Here is a 24,295-nt window from a genome sequence, read left to right on the forward strand (position 1 = left end):
AGTTCCTACCAGAGCTGTGTAAAAGTAAAAACCAAAGAGAATGGTTTCATATTCAACGTTCTTGAGACAAGTTAGAAAAAATGTTACTGAGTGTGCTGAGTACTTATTTAGAGGAATTATTTTAGGCTTTCTGTAAATTATGCCCATTTTAAACCCATGTTATTTCATTAAAAAATTAGTTGCTCCAACCATATGAAATATAAGTGATTTCTTATTGAATTGAATTTGATATTCTACTATGATTATGACAGATACAAATTTCTCAGTGTTTTTAGTTACACCTATAGACATATATTTTGTTGAGTGGCTATTTTAATAAATCATGACCTTTCTTCCCTTAAAAAGTGCCTTGAGGTATCTTTTTTTTCCGTTTCAGTCTTGAAACTAAAATAATGTCCTTTTCTATGGAGAGAATAGTACACCAAGAATATATTTAAATTAAGGCCTGAGAAATAGAAGTATAGCTTGTATGCTTGGTGTTTTTCTGACTGGTCTTCATCTGCTATTAGTCCTCATCTCATTTTAACAGTCTTGAAAGCAAAAGAGGGATATATTTGTATAATATTCTCTATGAAGAGCTCTGTCCTTTTTTGCTCTTTACTTCCTTTTAGTAGTTCTTCTTTAAAATGCTTTATGTTCTGTAGGTTTTGTAATATGTATCTGGTTGAAAATATTAGCTTTTGTTTTTCTGGCTTTTGTTTATCAGCATTTCACATTTTATTATTCTTGTCAGGAGTGCCTGAAATCATAAAAATTCCTGGCTCTTAAATGTCTATAAGCAAATAAAAATGAGGAAGCAAATGCTGGGTTTGTTTACTTTTGAAGCAAAATGATAATATGAATAACTTTATATATATATATGTATTAACACATACACATATGCATGTACACATATATTTAAAAAAATTAGAATAATGTTAAAGTGCTTTATTATAAAATATACAGAAATCAGATACACTTTTATACCACTATTAATTAATTCTTTGTAATTAAATAATTCATCTCTGAATTGATATGAATGTTTTATGGGTAGTGTTTGGTGAAATGGATATTGTGTGTCTTTCAAGACAGATGATGTGCAGGTTGGTTTCTTTGAGTCTCCAAACTGACTCCTGATTCTATATCTAAGGAAGCCTATCTTAAAGTAGGTGGGATTGTTGACTATATCACTAGGTTTTAATTTTAGATATATGGAATGGGAGAAACCATTGAGGTGAAACTGAGAGAGATTTGTTTCTAGGGCATCTGAGGAATGATCAAAGAGCTGGAGATATTTGAAATGAGAGCTGAGGAGGCAATCTTTATGAGATTCAGAGTCTGGCAGTTTTTAATGTGTTATTTGGAACTGGATTCTTTGGGTTAAGAATAACAGATTGTTGCTACTTTCATTATATTTTATCCATTTATGTTGGTTAATTTTACTTTGTTTGGTTCTGTGCTAGTATATAAAAAGAAAATAAATGTTGTTTTCTAGAAACTGAGATTTTATTAAGAGAATACAGAGGAAAAGCCTAGATTTTTGTTAAGTCTTGAATCCCCTTCCTCACATTTCTCTAGTGCTTGTCCCACCTAGGCTTCACATCTCCTTGTTTTCCAAGTTTAGTTTTTCTATGTAGCATCTCCTAAGAGTTTTGCTTAGCCATTACTATACTTTTTCCCCCCTTAACTTGCTCATCTAAGTCTTTCTTCCTTAACCATCTGCTTTCACCTTTTTACTGTTTTAGGCAATAGGAGTATATTTTAAGACTAGATGGCACCATTAAAGTCAACTGTCCCCCTTTTTCTGTGGAAAGCACTTGTAACAACCAAAAGCTGAAATAGTAAAGAATATAGAAAATGTTAGTGCAACATTTTGAAAAGCATACAAGTTGATTGTATAATGTTTAATTTTGTTATAATGTGTAGTTTTCAAAGACAATGATATATACATATCAAATAGATTACTTAAAGGGTAGAGACCTGTGTGGATTCATCTGCTTCTGTGACATCTTTCACTTAATAAAATTTAAGTCTTAATAAGTCACAAGAGGGAAAAAGACAACTTTGAAGAGCATTTTTTCTTTTAAGATGGCTTCCAAACATTGGGATAGATGAGGATTTTTTTTTTTTTTTTTTTTGGCTACACCATGTGGCATACAGGATCCTAGTTCCCCTATCAGGGATTGAACCTGTGCCCCCTCCAGTGGAAGCGCGGATTCTCAACTACTGGGCCACCAGGGAAGTCCTGAGGAATTTTTAAAAGGCATGCAAATCAACATATAATAAATTGGATTTATGTTCATATGTAAATAATACAGTAGAACATTAATTTTCAAAGCAGACTCTTAGATACGGTGTGTTCCCACCCCCCGACTCCCGTCAACTCCCTAATCAGAGTGGCTCCAGGTTTCTCTCTTACATAACTTTAAAAAATCGGAACCACTTTGATTTGATTGTAAGCAACAGAAACAGTTCTGGTTTATCTGAGCAGAAAAGGCAGTTATTGGAAAGTATGTCAGGGACCACTATCTCCCAGCATTCGTTCTTCCCTTCTTTTTAGTGATAGAATTGACTGAGTTTTTAGCTCAGCGCATGGTCTTCAGCTACATACCACATTTTTCTGCCTTCCTTGCGTCTCGTGTGGTTATTGTGCTAAAGTTAGGGAAGTAGGATGTGAGTGGAAGTGCTGTGTGGGAATTTTATATCATTGAGATCTTTTCCAATGGCTGGTAAATGGCAGTAACAGTAGTAAGCAGTAGCACTTGCCCATTTGCCTCTAGAATGTTTTATGAGAGAGGAATTTACTTTTAGTTTTTTTAAGCAACTTATTTTTTGTTCTCTAAACCTGTACAAAAGGATATTGGGTCGCTCACAAAGGAGATGGGAAGGCTGGAAAAACCTTGGTTAGAAAGGGGTAGGTGTAACAGAAGGCTAGGTGGGTTGGTTCCCAGCAAAGATGAAGCCACAGGAAAGTTTGATTAGGATATTCCTGTTACTGCCACTGGACCCTGGGGTACCACCACTGGTGTCTTTACTGTGGATACTGTATGCTACAGGCTTGAGTGGAAAAACATCTAAATTCTCCCCACATCTTTGTATCACTTTTGAAGATTTGAAGGCCTGCTTAATAAAATCTACTTGGCTAAACTTAGGTCTTATCCATGACTTGCTTGGCTGCCTTGAGATATAGAAATAGAGAATTTAACTTTTCTGAATTGTGTAGTGGGAAAGGATTCTGTTTCTGAATAAAATTCACACAGTGAGAGATTTCCCCAAACTAGGAAGGGGGTTCAAATGATTGGAATCTTCTAAATAAATTAAAAAATCCAAATCAAGTATTTTAAAGTGTAGATTGTTGCCATAATTGACAAGGAATGGGCTGAATAGTTCTCTCATGCCTACTCAGAAAAGCTTTGCAATGTGGAATAGATGGTAGGAGTAGACAGGTTGAAAAGATAAACAAGCAGTCTTCAGGGTACAATTCTTTCCTTAGTCTATTACAACAAAACATTTTCCACCTGTTTTATAGAGATGAAAAACAGGTTACCAGGTCTTATATACAAGACCATTGCTTAGCCATTTAAAATTTGTCCCTGGTCCTTTCCTATTCCAGAATGCCCTGTTCAATCCTATCGTTCAGCCCTTTTACATGTCTTCAGGATATTCTTTATAGATATTCAGTGTTCATTTTCAGTGCGGTTCAGACACTGTTCTCATGTAAGGATTGAAGTTGGTTGTTTTCAGCCTTTAGATGATTGATTAAAAGACAGTATCTTAATATGTAAATCAGGTAATTTGATAGTTTTTTATAGTGTTTCCAATTCTTTATTGAAAGTTACACTTTGGATTTATCTCAGTTCCTTGAATGTTCATTGTCCCTAAATATTTCAAGGCCTTTCTTATTTCTGCACTTCCCCCTACAACACCCTCACCCCTTAACATTCTAAGACTGGGTCACATCCCCCCACGTACTTTCATAGGACCCTATCTTTTAAATTTATAGCTTTTATCACATTTATGTTTGTGTGATTCTTTATTATCTTTCCTACTGGAATACAAACTCCATGAAGTTAAGAATGACTGTTTTGATCACCTTTATGCCTACAGCATCTTCTGTAGTGCCTGTTGTGTAGTAGGCGCTCAAATTTTGTTGTTGTTGAATGAATGAATTAGAAATGTATTAGTTGCTGGTTTAGTGATATGTGGACATTCAAGTATAGATGTTTTAGAAGACTAGTACTCCAATAACTTATGCAATTTACTTGATATATAAAGCATAATTTTAAATATTGAGGGAAACATTTGAATTTGAGCATCTGGTCAGTTATTTTCTTTCAGTCCTTTGGTTTTAGATTTTAGCATTTGCCATTGGGTGGCAGTACTGACTACCAGAGCACACACTTAGATTCCTTGGCATTATTTAAGTTGTAAAAACTTGATGATTTTGTTTGTTTTAGAAAAATATAAAATCTTTTAGCTCAGATCCATGAATATTTTATCATACATTATGTTTTTTCTGGGTTAGTCACGTAACATATTAGGACAGAATTAGTTACTTTAGGATAGTGTGTATAAGTACACGAGACTATAGGTTGCTTTAAAGAAATCCACAGCATAGCTTACATTTCCCTTTAGAAATTTAATAATAATGAACGTGATCTCTCTATTTAACTTTGTGGAGAGACAAGCAACAGATAATGTGCTAGATTAAATTCTTCTCTTTTTGTTCATTTTCCCCAACCAGCAAAAACAGCAAATCCAACTTTTTGCAAGAGCCAATAAAATAAGTTTTTATTCCTCAGCTACTTGAAAAGTTGTTTAAAAATAGTATTGAGGATGTATATATAACACGCTTTATTTACTAATCCATTCATTTATTTTTGTTCATTTTATGTAACAAAAATTTTAGAGCTTCTTCCAAGTGCTAGGTACTATTCTAGGACCTTTGAATACATCACAGAACAAAGAAAGTAAAGATCCTTGTGGATCTTACATTCAAGCTAAGAAAGACAGACCATAGATAATCAACATAACATATATATTATACATATAATATTTTAGAAAGGGATAAGTGTAATGGAAAAATAAGGTAGAGCTGAGAAGGAGGGATAGGTAGATCTAGGGATGGGAGTTACAATTTTAAATAAAATGATCAGGTTAGGCCTTATTGAGAAGGTGACATTTGAGTAAAGACTTGAAGCAAGTGAGGGAGTTAGCTCTATAGATATTTAGGAGAAGGGCATTTCAGGCAGAGGGAATAGCCATTGGCAAAGGCCCTAAGGCAGGAACATGCCTCGTGTGTGTGAGGGCCAGCAAAAGGCCAGTGTGCCTGAAATTGAATGACTGAGGGGCAGGTTGTCGGATATGAGCTCAGAGAAGTTGCAGAGCAAGGAGATGATCGAGGATATGGAGGTAAGGTGCTGGAGTGATGGAGGTTTGTGAGGAATGGAGCTAGATGAGCTAAGCCTTAGTGCTGTAGGCTATTGGAAGGATTTTGACTTTTACCCTAAGTTAAATGGGGAGCCATTGTAGAATTTTGAGCAGACGATTGATATAATCTGACTTAGTTTTAAAAGGTTCCTGTTGACTTCTATATTGAAAATAGACTATGAAAGCAGAGTACCAGTTAAGAGACTACTACTGTAATTATAATCTAGATGAGAAATGATAGCAGTGTGTGCAGGCAGCAAGGAAGGTAAGAATTGCTTAATACTGAATGTGATTTTAAAACAGGGTTAATAGGATTTGTTGATGCATTGGATATGGGGGATGGGAGAAAGAAAAAAGTCAAGGATGACTTGAAGATTTTTTTGACCTTAGAGTAAGATAGAGTTGTCATCAGTTGACATGAGGAAGATTTTAGGAGGAAGATCAGTTTGAATTTGGTATGTTACGTTTGAGATGTCTTTTAGACATCTAAGAGGAGATGTTGAAAAGGCAGTTGGAGTTCAGTGGAGAGAGGTCTGTACTGTTTGGGGCTGATTGGCTTAAAAATGTTAAATTGGAAATGGTTGATGATACTTAAAGCCATGAGATCAGATGAGATCATGAGGGAAGGGAGTGTAGAGAGAGAAAATAGAACAAAGGGCTGTGGGTCACAATAAAATTCACAAAATATTCTGTGCTAGACATAGGTTCCTTCCTTGCGGAAGGTTACCTAATGTTGAAATATTTACAACCACTTACTTTATTGCCTCTGACTTAGATAGGTGGGATAAACAAATCCTGCTTTCAATCCCAGCTATCTCTGTATTTGTCATTTTCAACTAATCAGAACCAGTCTATAAAGCTTTGTTTGCAAGCCTTTCACCACTCAAAAATAGTAATTGGAAAGCACTGATCTTTGCTAACAGAAGGGCAGTTCCTTTCCATACTGTAATCACATCATTGGCCTAAACTGTGAGAACCCAGTATTCTTGGAACAGATCTGGTGTAGTGATTACCACTCACAAATTCATTGTTCTGTAAAATTAGGATATTGTCAGAACAGCTGTGGACATTTAAAATACACTAAAGTTGATAACTGTCCTTTGGAGATTCGCTTTATGCCTAGAAAATGTTTAGAATACTTTGGAAACTGAAACAAAATCAGAATTTTCTGATGATGTTAGAAGATAGGACTCTTGCAATGATGTTATCTCATTTTGCCTTTTATTGTGGAGAACTTCAGATTCAATATGATCATAAGACTATTTCTGGAGTGATTACAGTAAGTTACATGTACCTCTCTTCAAATCTTCCTTCTCAGAATACTTTTCCTTTCCTATTAGCAGTCCAGTTTCTTTGTGGGAAATTGCCTTTCACTCATTGAGAGTAGTCTTGATGGGACGATAAATCCAGATACCTGTCTATTTTAAGCTTGGTTTTCAGCCTCTTTTTAAAAATTCTTTGAATTTCCCCATGTTTTTTTCAACAAATATGCATTTTTCCTTAACCTAGCCAAAAGTAGTTTCTGTGGCTTACAACCAAAGAAATCTAGCTGATATACTACACTAAAGGTACTATTCAGGGAATTGCTGTTAAACTCACTTGAAGACTTTACATTTTTATCCTTCTTTATGGAAGAAAAGTTATTTTATAAAACTAATTTGTATAAAGCAAATAAAATTTTTGTACTGATTTCCAGTATCAAAACAGAGATAGAGTCCCTTAGAAAAACTTTTCCAGTGCAAAATAGACTACTTTGGGAAGGAAGAAAGAATATAATTTAGTAGTTCTGGAATTGCTTTGGAGAAACTTTCAAAACTTTGTAGTACTTTCTTTAGTCTAGGTTTTGTCCTTTGCAGTTATTTCTCAATTGTATTTATCTCTGATTATAGAAATTTTTAGTTGTAATTTTACTGTTTTCTTTTGGCGTGTATGTTTACTATACCTAATAATGCTAGGCTTCATTAACATATTTTGCCTGTAGACTTGATTATACTTAGTTTCCTTGTGTATTAAAATGAGAGGATGGAAAAAAAAAATGAGAGGATGGACTTCATAATAGTAATAATGTTACTATTATGAAGGTTTCATTATAGTATTTAATATTAAGTACAATCTCATTCAATCTTATTTTATTTTCACAGAATCCTATGTTCTTCTGTGTATACTCTCCATGATTAAACTGAAGTTTAGAGAAGTTAATTCGTCCAAGGTTTCATAGCCAATAAGTTGGAAAGCGAGGTTTGACTTCATAGCTCTTGCTCTTAATCTTTTATGGCTCTAAGGTTATTTTCATTCATTCATTCATTCATGCAGTAAGTGAATACTGAGGCCAGTCATGTAAGAGTTGTGGGCCGTGTTAAGGATTTTTATTTTTAGTGGGATGGGAAATCATTGAAAGATTTTGAGTAGGGAAATTTATATTTTTAATCATTCTGGTTGCATTGTGGAGAGTTGAATGTGATAGGAAGGCAGCAAGAATGGAAATAAGGAGACCAGTTTGGAGACTATTGCAGTAGTCCAGGTGAGATTGGATGGTGACTTGTACTAGGATGGTAGTTGGAAAGGGAAGGATCAGTGTTTAGAGCCTGGTAGAGGTGATCGAATTTAAAAATGTTTATAATTGGTAAGGTACAGACACTTAGACACCAACCAATCAAAACTGATGCTGACTTTAGCACTGGGGCAGGATCCTGGATGAGCCATGCTGTGCCAGGCATTACCCCTTTAGTTGTCTTTTGCGGAGAGTCTGGATTATCTCAGAGGGGCCAGGGGAACTGGGAAGGGGAAGGCCTGGTACCTGCAGCAGCATCTACTCAACAATCAGTGAAGCATTTCCATGTTTTAACAGTTGGAAAGGCTGTATTCCTGCATACGTAATGAATGTCAGTCCAGGATTTGTTGGATATGGGTGTGGGAGAAAAAGAGAACTCAAGAATAGCTCCAAGATCTTTGCCCTGAGCAACTGGGTAAATGGAAGTGCCGTTTACTGAGATGGTAAACACCGGTGAAGGAGCAGATTTGGGAGGGAAAAAAATCAAGATTTTAGTTTTGGACATGTTAAGTTTGAGATGATTATGAGACATCCAAGTGGAAATGTCATGTAGGTAGTTTCACTTTGAGTCTGGAATTCAAGAGACATTGTGAGGATGGAGGTATAAATTTAAGAGGGATGAGTATAATTCCACTTTGGATTGTAGAACAGTGTCAAAAATTTGTCTCGCAGTAGCCTGTCATTAATGCCAAAAATTACATCATTAGAAATTCATTTATGCTCTTTGGATTAACCCGTGGAAAAGGTAGCATATTAAATCTTTATGAAAACCCACTGTAATATGAATTAGTTTATTACATCTTTTTCAAGACAGCTGTGATCTGCTTACCTTGAGGAGATTCCCATATTGATTGATAAAATTTATGCAGGGAGAATTATGCAGAGATGTTCCATAACAGGACAGATAATGAAGTGGTAGACTTTTCATGGATGTGTTTTTATAAAAAGGGAGTCTTGGATGGCTTTAAATGATGCTTAATGGGTGGTGAAGCCTTTGTGTGTATAAAGTGTTCTCTATAGTTATTTGTGTTTTAAATTAATATTCAGTTTATAAATTTACATTTTTAATCATTTTAGTTACGAGTGCAGAAAACTACAAATTAAGGCATCTAATTTTCCTTACACTTTTAAGTCATATTCATAAATCTTTCTATTTATAAACTTATTAATTTAGAGTAAAATAAAGACAATCTGTAGAGTTTGGCTATAGACCATTCCTTCTAATAACTGCTAGAAGTAACATAAAATAAGGTAGTAACAGGAAGAATTTGACTGCTGGTTTGCATAGAAAAGTAGATATTTTAGATTATAGAGTAAAAATTTAAAAATCTCTAAAATCCAATTTCTTGTATTAAATAACAGTATTTATCTGAAGTTATAAATTTAGTTATTAGCATTAGTTTCCTATAATTGCTGTAACAAATTACCACAAACTTGGTGTCTTAACACACATTCATTATTCTCTTACCATTCTGGAAGTTAGAAGTCTGAAATATGTTTCACTGAGCCCAAATCAAGGTGTTTGCAGGGTCACACTCCTTCTGAGGCTCTAAGAAAGAATCTGCATCCTTGACTTTTCCAGTAATAGAGTTTCAGTCCCTACATTCATTAGCTCTTTTCCCCTACTCCATCTCCAAAGCATGGAGCACAGCATCCTGCTTAGTGGTAATATTGATTTCTCCTTCTGTAGTCAAATCTGTCTTACAAGGACACTTGTGATTACATGTAGAGCCCTGCGCTCTAGAGCCTGCGAGCCACAGCTACTGAGCCTGCATGCCACAACTATTGACGCTTGCGTACCTAGAGCCCGTGCTCCGCAACAATGAGAAGCCCGCGCACTGCAACAAAGAGCAGCCCCTGCTCACCGCAACTAGAGAAAACCTGTGTGCAGCAATGAAGGCCCAATGCAGCCAAAAATAATAAGTAAATAAAATAAATAAATTTAAAAAAAGAATAGATACCTAAAATACCTAAAATTGAAAAAAAAAGGACAAAGAATATACAAATGTCCTTTACCCAGATTAACCTATTATTAACATTTTACTCTTTTTGCTTTATTATTCCTGATATAAATAAATCTACATTTTTCTTTTTAAGAAAACAAGATATAGCATTTAGACCAATTAGGTATACCACTTATGTGTAATTGTCCATATGATCTTATTTCTCTTCAGTTAAGTTAGAGGTTGGTAAACTTTTCTGTAGAAGGCCACATAGTAACTATTTTTGGCTTTGGGAATTGCATGATATCTGTTGCAACTACTCAACTCTGCTGAGTACTGCAGAAGTAGCCATAGATAATACTTAAATGAATGAGCATACTGTGTTCTTAAGAAACTTTATTACAAAAGCAGGTAGTGGGTTGGATTTTGCTCATGGGCTGTTGTTTGCCAACCTGAGTTAAATGAGTTCTAAGTGGTTTAGAATTGTAGTTTAACTTTTTATTTCTTTTTTTTATTTTTATTTTTTTTAACTTATTTTAAAAAAAATCAGTGTGTTCCTTTAATTTCTTTGGTTACTAAGGAATAGTTCACAGTCTTTTCGCTCAGAAATTATAAAGTTTTCTATATTTGATTTAAAAGATTGTGTTGTTATCAAAGAGATAATCTAGGGTGCTATCTAATTTGTACCTGAAAAATACAGACTCATAGAATGTAAGCATTGAAAAGGACTTGGAAGATGAATGAATGAATGCACGGGTGAGTGAACAAATGAGAAAATAAAAACTGTAAAGGCTAATATTTCTGAAATTAGGGTCTGTTTGGAAGCTTTAAAATTTTTTGATTCAGTGATAATCTAAAACTTTTTGATATAAGAAAATTTAACATCAAGTGATTGATCTCATAATTGTATAAAAATGCCACTTGATTGCAGTGCCAGCATTTGTGTTGACTATTTAGTTAGGACCAAGTAGTATCCTTATTGCAGGCTAAAAAGAATATTGAAGAGTACTGATACTTTTGTGATAAGTGAAGGTCAACAGATGTTATGGCATATTTTATGGATAAAAAAGGTTTGTAAAAGATAGATGAAAGAAAAGTGCTGGGAGAATTATGTTGTCAAAATAATATAAGTATCTTAAAGTTGCATAAAAAAGGTGCTATGGAATTGATATCATTTTCCACTTAGGACCAATGATTTACTTTGAGCAGAACAACACCATCCATCATTTTAAGCAAAAATTAATTTTAATGATTTTATAAGTTGTTTATATACATAATTTATGTTTATGTTGGTTTTATATTTATAAAAGAACTTTAAACATAAGGAATTTATTTCTAGTTTTTGTTTAAGCATATTAGTTTCATTAGAATTAAAATAATCTGTGAGCCCTTAAATTTGATGAAAATACATTTCCTTTAGGAGCATTCCTTCCGTAACTTAAGTTTGAGAAACACTGATCTAGCCTAGCCTGCTACATTTTACAGGTGAGGAACCAAGACTCATGAGTAACATCATGAACATGGATAGGAAAAGGCAGTGTTTTTAACTTAGAGTATTTACGTTATCCTGCACTCATTAATAGTTTTTATTTTATTATGCATAATAATATTTTCTGTTTGAGGATAATAAGCCTCTCTACTGATGCCAATTTTGGTTGTTCTTAATAAGAATGATGCTAAGAAAAAATGTAATTTTATTTTTATATTTCACAATTTATGAATGCTTTAATTTCCACTGTCTTAAAAAAAATTAAATATTTATAATAATCCTTAGGAGATAGATTGTTATTTCTGTTTTATAGATGAAGGCGTGATGATGGCAAAGGTAAGCAGACTTTCCCAAGGTCACACTTTAGTAAGAGACAGAACTGGGATTTGAGTACATCGTTTACTGTTCGAATATCCTATTAGCATACTGAAATAAATCTGAAATTTATATCATTTAAGTAATTCTTTCAGATTGTATTATTTATTTGAACGTATCCAAGTCTGATTTGAGTGTATGATTTTTTCCTCTGTAAGCATTACATTTGCTTTTAGAGTTTTTCCTGTAAGTTATATTTCAGACCATTTATGTACATTATATTTATTAATAAGATGAGCATTGGATTCTTAAATTCTCTTAATCCATGTATTCTGTTTCTACAATCTAAGGTCTTTGTTTAATGCATTGTGTTGTTTGATTTTTTTAAATAGGTCCTGATTGTTCTTTGAATGTTCCTTCCACTGAGTCTTACTGGATTCTGCCAAATGTTAAACCCTTCAGTCCTTCTGTAGGTCGGGCTTCCCATAAAGCTGTTTTACATGGGAAATTTATGTGGGTGATTGGTGGATATACTTTTAACTACAGTTCTTTTCAAATGGTCCTGAAGTAAGTTTTCTTTTTGTTTTTCAGATTTTCACAGTCTAATTTTTAGGCTGGATATTTTTCGGTAATAAGACTATCCTAAATGCCCTATGTTATTGATATACAAATTTATGAATGATTATTTTTGTAATATATCTGTTTGCCACATAGGACTGATTTGAGAATATATAAACTCAGTGTATCAATAAGTTATTTATCATTGGGCATACAGGTTTGTTCTATATAGATATTTCATTAACTTTTTAAATAAATTCTGAATAAGAAAATATTAACTTTAAATAAGCCCAGGCCGGGCCAAGCCTATATTGGGCATTATGAATACTGCTACCTTTTATTTTTTCAGAATGAAGTATAATTGCTTATATAAAAGTACTTTCAGTTTTTCTGCAACTTTTAATTTACCTAAACTTTTACTTTGCATTTACTTTACAAGCTTTTGTTGGGAGAACAGTGCCAGTATTATAAGATAGGTTATGCATTTACTGTTGACTCAATAGAGATTGTCCTTTGCGTGATTAGATGACAAGGAGAACTGCATGGATGCTAGCTTTATCTGATTTTTTCAGCTGATAATTTTATTTTATGAACTATTCAATACTATTCAATAATAGAATAAAAGAGGAAATAAGAATAATTTGATTATCAATGTTGTTTTCAGGGGTGATATTCATAATATGTAATAACTGATGCAACTTGGGCATCAATCAGTTGGAACTGACCCTGGACAGTGTACCATAATGGTGTATACCCAAAAGGGTTGCCATATTCAGTAGATAAATATACAGGACACACAGTTAAATTTGAATTTTAGATCAACAGTGAATAATTTTTTAGTATGCATAGCCCTCATAATTTTATTTTATTTTTTGGTTTTGTCCCAAATATTGCATGGATCATACTTATACTAAAAAAATTGTTGTTTATCTGAAATTCAGGTTTAACTGGGCATTCTGTATTTTATCTGTAAACTCTAATATCTGAAAATATTCATCCTGTTAATTTTGGGGATCAAAAAAATTCTGTGTTATAAGAGGAGATTGCTTTAAAACTATGATTGAATAAGACTGGAATTAAAGTATGAAATAAAATAAAATAAATTCTGGAGAGAAGGGGGAAGAATTTTAGGTAAATATTTAAGTGAACAATTAGAATTCTGTAACACAATAAATGAAGGATAAAATATAGTAGAAAGAATTGAAAGAGAGTTGGTAGGATTAAAATGAATTGTTAAGATATGCAAAGAACCTGAGGAACCAAGAGTTAAATGTGGAAAAGAAAAGGAAATTAACTATGATTCATGAAAATGAAAAGGTTGGGAAAATAAAGTAGAACTTTGGATTAAACTGTGGTATTTGCAAAGTAGAGTTGTGAAGACAGAGTATAGTTGTCAAGGAAACATGGAGATCCTAAAAGTTTGTGTTCTGTACAAGTTAAATAGCATATTTTAAATTAAGTGATGAATTTTACTTGATATTCTCCTAAACATATATTTTCTATTTGAACCAGATAGTTTAATTTTTTTTTTTGTCTGAAATCTGGTTCTTTTGGTTACAGTGTTTATTTAGTTTTATAGTAAACTAGAGGTATCAGCTTAGAAGTAATCAGCAACTTTGTTGCTGTTTTCACAGGTTAGAGAATATTTTTTCATTTTTCTGAATGTGGTTTAGCTGTAGGTAAGGATGTTTAAAAGCTTTTAGAAGTGATGGTGTCAGTTATAAGTTGATTTATCTTCTGTGGTAGAATTTAATTGAGGTGTAGATGTTATGCTTAAGACAAATTATTCAGTAAATAATATAAAAGTTTTGTATTAGTGTCTATTAAATTAGAGAGTATTTTACGGAATATTTATACATCGACATTAGAATTAATATGTATTCATGGGCATAGCAAATTGTTTTGAACACTTACTTTGTGCTTAGTACTTGGGATCTGTCAGTGGACATAATGAATATCCCATCTTTGTGAAGTTAGTGAGGAAGGACAGGCAATTAGAAAAAAATGTAATTAGCATGATAAATATGTATATTATAAATAAATTATATATATGCACATATATTCATATACAGATATAGATAGATAGCAAGATAGGTAGCAGGGGTAAGCAAATCAGGAATGCCAAAGAGGAGGAGTTGCACTCACAAATGTAGTGGTATAGGCTTCATGGGAAAGGTGAGAGCTGAGCAAAGACTTGAAGGGGTCAGACATTGGCAGAGAAGAAAGCCAGACAAAAACCTTAAGGTAGGAGCTTCAAGGAGGCCCAGGTGACTTTAAAAGTGTAGAAGAGCTCACTATTGTTTAGGTTAATCGGCTGGTTCAGAACAAATTAACTCCGGTAATAAATAGCCTAGTCAAGTTATTGTATATTATACATTCGAATGATTGAGTCCTAATTTAGACTAGGTATATCTTGAATGAGTCTCTATTAGAAATTTCTAATATGGTATATGAAATTATGAGTTTATTCTAATTGTTTTTGAATTAATGAATATTTAAATACAAGAAAGCATATGCAAATTACAAAACTGAAAATGAATCTTAGCTTATGAAGTTATTTTTTTTTCTTGTTTTTAGTTACAATTTAGAAAGCAGTATATGGAATGTAGGAACTGTATCAAGGGGACCTCTCCAGAGATATGGGCATTCTCTTGCTTTATATCAGGTATGAATCCTGCTTTAAATTTTAATCTTTTTTTTCTTTTTTTAGACTTTAGAGGAAGAAATACTAAATCTCAGATTTATTTCAAACATTTAATAAGAACAGTAGATCATATGAATCACAATAACTTGAGATGTCAAAGACTTTTATACTATTTTAGTAAAAATAAAAAGATTTTAATACAGTCCGCCATTGAACATGAGAAGAAATGAAGGTTGAGTTTTTGTCCATGATATACACAACAAAAATTTACCATATTAACCATTTTTAAGAGTAGAATTAATTCAGTGGTATTAAGTATATTCAAGTTGTTGTACAGCCATTACTGTTATTTTCAGACCTCTTTCATCTTACAAAACTGAAACTCTATACCCATACAGTAACTCCTCATTTCCCCCTTTCCCCAGACCTTGCAAACTACCATTCTGCTTTCTGTCTCTGTGAATTTGACTATTCTAGGTACCTCATATAAGTGAAATCATACAGTGTTTGTCCTTTAATGACTGGCTTATTTCACTTGGCATGGTGTCCTCAAGATTCATCCATCTTGTAGCATGTGTCAGAATTTCCTTCCTTTTTACGTCTGAATAATGTTCTGTTGTATGTATATATTGCACTGCATTTTGTTTATCCATTCATCCATCAATAGATACTTGGGTTGCTTCCACCTTTTTGGCTATTATGAATAATGCTACTATGAACATGGGTATACAACTATCTTTTCAAGTCCCTGATTTCAATTCTTTTGGATAGATAGCCAGAAGTGGACTTGCTGGATTGTATGGTAATTCTATTTTTAATTTTTTGAGGAACTGCTATATTGTTTTCCACAGCAGCTGTAACAGTTTTACATTCCTGCCAGCAGTGCACAAAGGTTTCAATTCCTCCATATCCTTGTCAACACTTGTTATTTTCCTCTTCCTTCCTTCCTTCCTTCCTTCTTTCCTTCTTTCCTTCCTTCCTATAATAGCCATCCTGATGGATGTAAAGCAGTATCTCATAGTGGTTTTGATTTGTATTTCCTTAATGATTAGTGGTACGTAACATCTTTTCAAGTGCTTATTGGCTATTTGTATGCTTTCTCTGGATAAACATATATTCAAGTCTTTTGCCCATTTTAAACTTTTTTTTGGTGTTGAGTTGTAGGAGTTCTTTATATATTCTGGATTTTATCCCCTAATTGGATATATTATTTGCAAATATTTTCTCTCATCCTGTGGGCTTTTTCACTCTATTGATAGTGTCCTTTGATGGGCAGGTTTTTAATTTTGACACAGTTCAATTTATCTGTTTTTTCTTTTGTTGCCAGTGCTTTTGGTGTCATATCCAAGAAATCATTGCCAAATCCAATATTATGAAGCCTTTTCCCTATGTTTTCTTTTAAGAATTGTGAAGTTTTAGTTCTTAGGTCTTTAATCTGTTTTGAGTTAATTTTTGTTTAGGGTATAAAGTAAGGGTCCAATTTTTTTTCTCTTACATATGGATATTCAGTTTTCCCTGCACTATTTGTTGAAAAGACTTTTCCCCCATTAAATGGTCTTGGCACTCTTGTTGAAAGCATTTGATCATATATGCAAAGATTTATTTCTGAGCTCTCTAGTCCTTTGATCTAGATCTGTGTTTATTCCAGTACCACACTGTTTTGATTAGTGTAGTTTTGTAGTAAGTTTTGAAATGTAGAAATGTGAGACCTCCAACTTCAGTCTTGTTTTTCAAGTTTGTTTCATCTATTCAGGGTCCCTTAAGATTCCATAATAATTTAGGATGGATTTTTCTACTTATGAAAAATGTCATTGGGATTTTGATAGGGATTGCTTTTAATCAGTTATTTTTATGTATTTGTGGGGTTCATGAATTTAGCATGATTAAAATCAGGCTATTGGGGCTTCCCTGGTGGCGCAGTGGTTGAGAGTCCGCCTGCCGATGCAGGGGACACGGGTTCGTGCCCTGGTCCGGGAAGATCCCACATGCCGCAGAGCGGCTGGGCCCGTGCGCCATGGCCGCTGAGCCTGCGCATCCGGAGCCTGTGCTCCGCAACGGGAGAGGCCACAACAGTGAGAGGCCCACGTACTGCAAAAAAAAAAAAAAATCAGGCTATTTAATTGGTTTTTATTTTGAATCAACAAAAATTCATGTGTTTTGTGGACTGTGACTATATTCTTCAAATCAGAACTTATATATTTTCTGTGCTTGTTTAAGAAAATTAGGAAAACACAGGAGCAATGTAAAGAATAAACTACCACTGTTTTGTGCTATGCATATACATGTTTAAGAAATTAAATAAAAATCTCTCTATGTACATATGTATGTGGATATATGTTTCTTTGTTTTCTTTCAGTTTTTTGATTTATTTCATTTTCTTGTAACAGCTTTATTGAGATATAATTGGCATATGATACAATTCATGTGTTTAAAATATACAACTGAATGCTTTTTAGTATCTTCAGAGTTGTGCAATTATCTCTTGCAGGCTTGTCAAAATTGCAGTGTTGCGTAATCAATTTTAGAATATTTTCATCACCTTGTAAAGAAGTCCTGTACCCTTCAGCTGTCACCCTTGCCCCTCCCTGTGTCCTCAAGGCCATTCTCTATGTCTGTGTCTTTATTCCTGTCCTGCCCCTAGGTTCATCAGAACCATTTTTTTTTAGATTACATATATATATGTGTTGGCATACGGTATTTGTTTTTCTCTTTCTGACTTACTTCACTCTGTATGACAGACTTAGGTCCATCCACCTCATTACAAATAACTCAATTTCGTTTCTTTCTATGGCTGAATAATATTCCACTGTATATAGGTGCAACATCTTCTTTATCCATTCATCTGTTGATGGACACTTAGGTTGCTACCATGTCCTGTCTACTGTAAATAGTGCTGCAGTGAATATTGTGGTACATGATTCTTTTTGAATTATGGTTTTCTCAGTGTATATGCCCAGTTGTGGGATTGCTGGGTCATATGATAATTCTATTTTTAGTTTTTTAAGGAACCTCTGTACTGTTCTTCATAGTGGCTGTATCAATTTACATTCTCACCAACAGTGCCTCTCCACACCCTCTGCAGCATTTATTGTTTGTAGATTTTTTGATGATGGCCATTGTGAGGTGATACCTGATTATAATTTTGATTTGCATTTCTCTAATGATTAGTGATGTTGAGCATCCTTTCATCGGTTTGTTGGCAATCTGTATTTCTTCTTTGAAGAAATGTCTATTTAGGTCTTCTGCCCATTTTTGGATTGGGTTGTTTGTTTTTTTGATATTGAGCTGCATGAACTGCTTGTATATTTTGGAGATTAATCCTTTCTCAGTTGCTTCGTTTGCAAATATGTTCTCCCATTCTGAGGGTTGTCTTTTGGTCTTGTTTATGGTTTCCTTTGCTGTGCAAAAGGTTTGAAGTTTCATTAGGTCCCATTTGTTTATTTTTGTTTTTATTTCCATTTCTCTAGGAGGTGGGTCAAAAAGGATCTTGCTGTGATTTATGTCATAGAGTGTTCTGCCTATGTTTTCCTCTAAGAGGAAGCATATTTCCTCTCTGCCTACTTTCTGGGGAGTTATTATCATAAATGGGTGTTGAATTTTGTCGAAAGATTTTTCTGCATCTATTGAGATTATCATATGGTTTTTATCCTTCATTTTGTTAATATGGTGTATTACATTGATTGATTTGCGTATATTGAAGAATCCTTCCATTTGTGGGATAAACCCCACTTGATCATGGTGTATGCTCCTTTTAGTGTGCTGTTGGATTCTGTTTGCTAGTATTTTGTTGAGGATTTTTGCATCTATGTTGATCAGTGATATTGGCCTGTAGTTTTCTTTGTTGTGACATCTTGGTCTGGTTTTGGTATCAGGGTGATGGTGGCCTTGTAGAATGAGTTTGGGAGTGTTCCTCCTTCTGCTATAGTTTGGAATAGTTTGAGAAGTATAGGTGTTAGTTCTCTAAATGTTTGATAGAATTTGCCTGTGAAGCCATCTGGTCCTGTACTTTTGTTTGTTGGAAGATTTTTAATCACAGTTTCATTTTCAGTGCTTGTGATTGGTCTGTGTATATTTTCTATTTCTTCCTGGTTCAGTGTTGGAAGGTTGTGCTTTTCTAAGAATTTGTCCGTTTCTTCCAGATTGTCCATTTTATTGGCATATAGTTGCTTGTAGTAGTCTCTCATGATCCTTTGTATTTCTGCAGTGTCAGTTGTTATTTCTCCTTTTTCATTTCTAATTCTGTTGATCTGAGTCTTCTCCCTTTTTTTCTTGATGAGTCTGACTAATGGTTTATGAATTTTATTTATCATCTCAAAGAACCAGCTTTTAGTTTTATTGATCTTTGCTATTATTTCCTTCATTTCTTTTTCATTTATTTATGATCTGATATATATGATTTCTTTCCTTCTGCTAACTTCGGAGTTTTTTTGGTTCTTCTTTCTCTGATTGCTTTAGATGTAAGGTTAGGTTGTTTATTTGAGGTTTTTCTTGTTTCTGGAAGTAGGATTGTATTGCTATAAACTTCCCTTTTAGAACTGCTTTTGCTGCATCCCATAGGTTTTGGGTTGTCGTGTCTTCTTTGTCATTTGTTTCTAAGTATTTTTTGATTTCCTCTTTGATTTCTTCAGTGATCTCTTGGTTATTTCGTAGCGTATTGTGTAGCCTCCATGTGTTTGTATTTTTTACAGTTTTTTTCCTGTAATTGTTATCTAGTCTCATAGTGTTGTGGTCAGAAAAGATACTTAGTACAATTTCAATTTTATTAAATTTACCAAGGCTTGATCTGTGACCCAAGATATGGTCTATCCTGGAGAATGTTCCATGAGCATTTGAGAAGAAAGTGTATTCTCTTGTTTTTGGATGGAATGTCCTATAAATATCAATTAAGTCCATTTTGTTTAATTTGTCATTTAAAGCTTGTATTTCCTTATTTATTTCATTTTGGATGGTCTGTCCATTGGTGAAAGTGGGGTGTTAAAGTCCCCTACTATAATTGTGTTACTTTCGATTTCCCCTTTTATGGCTGTTAGCATTTGCCTTATGTATTAAGGTGCTCCTATGTTGGGTGCATAAATATTTACCATTGTTATATCTTCTTCTTGGATTGATCCCTTGATCATTATGTAGTGTCCTTCTTTGTCTCTTGAATAGCCTTTATTTTAAAGTCTATTTTGTCTGATATGAGAATTGCTACTTCAGCTTTCTTTTGGTTTCCATTTGCATGGAATATCTTTTTCCATCCCCTCACTTTCAGTCTGTATGTGTCCCTAGGTCTGAAGTGGGTCTCTTGTGGATAGCATATATACAGGTATTGTTTTTGTATCCATTCAGCCAGTCTGTGTCTTTTGGTGGGAGCATTTAATCCATTTACATTTAAGGTAATTATCGATATGTATGTTCCTGTTACCATTTTCTTAATTGTTTTATGTTTGTTTTTGTAAGTCTTTCCCTTATCCTGTGTTTCCTGCCTAGAGAAGTTTCTGTAGCATTTGTTGTAAAGCTGGTTTGGTGGTGCTGAATTCTCTTAGCTTTTGCTTGTCTGAAAAGCTTTTGACTTCTCCATCAAATCTGAATGAGATCCTTGCTGGGTAGAGTAATCTTGGTTGTAGGTTTTTCCCTTTCATCACTTTAAATATGTCCTGCCACCCCCTTCTGGCTTTCAGAGTTTCTGCTGAAAGATTAGCTGTTAACCTTATGGGGATTCCCTTGTATGTTATTTGTTGCTTTTCTCTTGCTGCTTTTAATATTTTTTCTTTGTATTTAATTTTTGATAGTTTGATTAATATGTGTCTCGGCATGTTTGTCTTTGGCTTTATCCTGTATGGGACTCTGCGCTTCCTGGACTTGATTGACTATTTCCTTTCCCATGTTAGGGAAGTTTTTGACTATAATCTCTTCAAATATATTCTCAGACCCTTTCTTTTTCTCTCCTTTCTCTGGGACCCCTATAACTCGAATGTTGGTGTGTTTAATGTTGTCCCAGAGGTCTCTGAGACTGTCCTCAATTCTTTTCATTCTTTTTTCTTTATTCTGCTCCCTAGCAGCTATTTCCTCCATTTTATCTTCCAGCTCACTCATCTGTTCTTCTGCCTCAATTATTCTGCTATTGATTCCTTCTGGAGTATTTTTAATATCAGTTATTGTGTTGTTCATCACTATTTGCTATTTAGTTCTTCTAGATCCTTGTTAAATGTTTCTTGTATTTTCTCCATTCTGTTTCTGAGAATTTGGATCATCTATACTATCACTATGAATTCTTTTTCTGGTATGTTGCCTATTTCATCTTTATTTATTTGGTCTTGTAGGTTTTTACCTTGCTTCTTTGTCTGTAGTATATTTTCTTGTCGTTTCTTTTTTTTGATGGTTGGGGCTGTATTCCTGTCTTACCGGTTGTTTGGCCTTAGGTGTCCAGCCCTGGAGTTTGCAGGCAGTTGGATAGAGCTGGGCCTTGGTGCTGAGATGAGGACCTCTGGGAGGCCTTACTCTGATTAATATTCCCTAGGGTGTGAGGTTCTCTGTTAATCCACTGGGTTGGACTTGGAGCTCCCACCGCAGGAGCTTGGGCCCTATCTCTGGCCTGGGAACCAAGCAAAAAAAAAAGAAAGAAAGAAAGAGAAAAGGAGCAGTACGATATCAAAGAATAAAAAAACAAAAAGATTTGAAAGATAAAAGATATATTAGGAAAAGTAAAAATATAATTGCAGCAAGGTAAAATAAAACCACAACAGAAAACAGAAAAAAAAAGGTAGGGGGAACAAGCCAAAAGGAGGGAACAATAACAAAGTATAAAGAATAAAATAAAATTAGAAAAATAAAAGATTTACTAGGAAAAATAAAAATATAAATGAATCAACAAGGTAAAGCAGAACCCCAATCTAAAAGCGGAAAAAGAATAAAAAAAGCCTTGGCTATGTGGGAGGAGTTTAGGCAGGGGTGGAACTTAGGCAGGGGTGGGGTTTAGGGTGGGGCGGGACCTAGGCGGGTGCGGGGTGTGACATTTGAGCATGGGGCAGGGCCTAGGCTCAGGACCCAGGCAACCAGAAAAGGCCCGGGGGGCCGGGCGTGTGTGGGGCGATGATGTTCAAGCGTAGGGCAGGGCCTCTGCTTAGGACCTGGCAGGAGGGGAGAGGCAGCAAGTGGAAAGGAGGGCCTCTGGAGAGTGGAATTCCAGAGTTTGGAGGGGTAAGGCCCTGGGTGAGGGTGTGTTGGTGGGGTTTAGGCCCAGCCTGTTGGAGGGGGTCTCCATGTGTAGAGGTAGGGCCCTGGGTGGGAGTGCAGGGCAGGGTTTGGGCTCTGCATGGCAGGAGGGAGGCTCCGAGGGCAGAGGATTAGGCCCGGGAGCCCAACAGTCTTCCCAGTGCCTAAGTGGACAGGGAAAGCGCTGGCCCACTTCCCTTCCGTTCCTTCATGTCCCTCCTGCACCATCTCCCACAGGGTCTCCCCTGACCCATTGGATCCCTAACCGTGGGTGGGTCCCACTGGTTGTAGGAACTCCTCCCCTGCCCCAGCTGCCCCTCAGGTGTGCCGGTCCCAGAGGTCCAGCCTTTACTTTTGCTCCCCCTTCCCTCCCTCCCACTCCCTCAGGACCTGCGTGGCTGGAGGGGGCCACGGTGGGCAGAGGATCAGGCCTGGGATCTCACCAGGTTCCTGGGAGTCCAAGTGGGCAGGGGAAACCTGGCCATGCTCCCTTTTGGTCCTCTGCCCTCCCAATGGTTCCCCAATTTCCCCCTTCTGGCCTGAGTTCCCTTCCCCTCCCCCAGCTGCCCTTGAGGGGTGCCAGTCCCGTCCTGCCTCCACTTCTTCCCCTTCACTCCCCCAATGCCCCACGTCCTACCCGGTCACTGGGAGTTCCTCCCATCCCCTTAGGTGTCCATGGTCCCCCACTGGTGCCTGGTAGGTGCCCTAGTTGTGCAGAGACGTGAATTCTGCATTCTCCTAGTCTGCCATCTTGACTCTGCCCCCTCTAATTGTTTTTTTATTTCTTAGTATTCTCTGTATACAAGTTCATATCACCTACAAATAGAAATATTTTACTTTTCTTTTCTAATCTTTATACCTTTATTCAGTTTTTGCATATTTGCTCTGGCTAAACTCTTGAGTACAATGTTGAATGTAAGTGGCAAAAGCAGGCACCTTTATCTTATTACTGACCTTGGTGAAACATCCAGTCTTTTACCATTAAGTGTATGTAATAGCAGCTTTCTGTTTTTCTTAGATGCTCTTTATTAGGTTGAAGAAATTCTTTTCTCTTTCTAGGTTGTTGAAATAGTAATGATTTATATATCATTCATTTCAATCATATTGAAATTGTATAATTTATAAGTGCTATAAGGTATTTGCTCATAGCCGTGAGAAGTGGTAATAAAAATGTACTCCACATAATATACGCAAATGTGATCTACCTTTCTGGTGAACAATGATGAAAACAGTGAATGACTGAGACTAGCACAAAGCAGTACAAATAGATGGTAAAATTCAAATTTAACAACTAGGGACTCAACAACTAGGATAATGAAAACCATGGTTAATTGACTACATAACTTTTAAATAAGATACCTTAAAGTAACTTTTTGTAAGTGTGGATGTGCCCCCTTCTTGTAAGGAAAAGAATTAATTATCACTACTTATGTGTTCTCATTTGACTTTTTACAAATAAGAACTATGTCTTATGCATGTTGTGAGCAATTACTAAAATTTAATGTTTAAATTAATCTTTATTTTTAACTAATATATCTTGCTAAGATACAAATATTTTTTTTATTAACATATGTTTTTTTAATTTACAGGAAAACATCTTTATGTATGGAGGCAGAATTGAAACAAGTGATGGCAATGTCACAGATGAATTATGGGTTTTTAACATACATAGTCAGTCATGGAGTACAAAAACTCCTACTGTGCTTGGACATGGTCAGCAGTACGCTGTGGAGGGACATTCAGCACATATTATGGAGTTGGATAGTAGAGATGTTGTCATGATCATAATATTTGGATATTCTGCAATATATGGTTATACAAGCAGCATACAGGAATACCATATCTGTGAGTTACTTTGAACATGTAACTATGTACTCTTCTTTATTGGTTGAGAATATTTTATCTATAATAAAACCTTCATATGAATTTAGTCAAAATGGTTAGTTATTTGAGATTAGAATTATAAACCAAGAATTAATTCTTTTTAATATAAACTTTTTTATGTTAGAAATTGTCCTTTAATATGTAAGTTATCTTCTTAGCCAAATGTGCAGAAATGTTACATACTAGACACATTTTCTAAGAATTGAGAATATGTATTTTAAATATCTGAAATTCCAATAGATGGTGCTATTTCTTTGGATTTTACTTATGAACTGAAAGCTAAAACTACCCCAGTTTCTTAACTA

The 24,295-nt window shown here is 34.9% G+C and overlaps 1 protein-coding gene across 1 annotated transcript in view; it reads left to right on the forward strand.

Moving 5' to 3' along the window:
- Positions 1-24,295, forward strand: part of ATRNL1 (attractin like 1) — a 702,872-nt gene that overhangs the window by 36,756 nt on the left and 641,821 nt on the right. The window contains exons 6-8 of the mRNA XM_032609094.1: positions 12,100-12,274; positions 14,843-14,930; positions 23,696-23,951. Of these exons, the coding sequence (XP_032464985.1) occupies positions 12,100-12,274; positions 14,843-14,930; positions 23,696-23,951 (519 nt within the window). The remainder of the gene's footprint in view (positions 1-12,099; positions 12,275-14,842; positions 14,931-23,695; positions 23,952-24,295) is intronic.

Source organism: Phocoena sinus, chromosome 16 (genome assembly GCF_008692025.1).
Source record: "Phocoena sinus isolate mPhoSin1 chromosome 16, mPhoSin1.pri, whole genome shotgun sequence".
Classification (NCBI taxonomy): Eukaryota; Metazoa; Chordata; class Mammalia; order Artiodactyla; family Phocoenidae; genus Phocoena; species Phocoena sinus.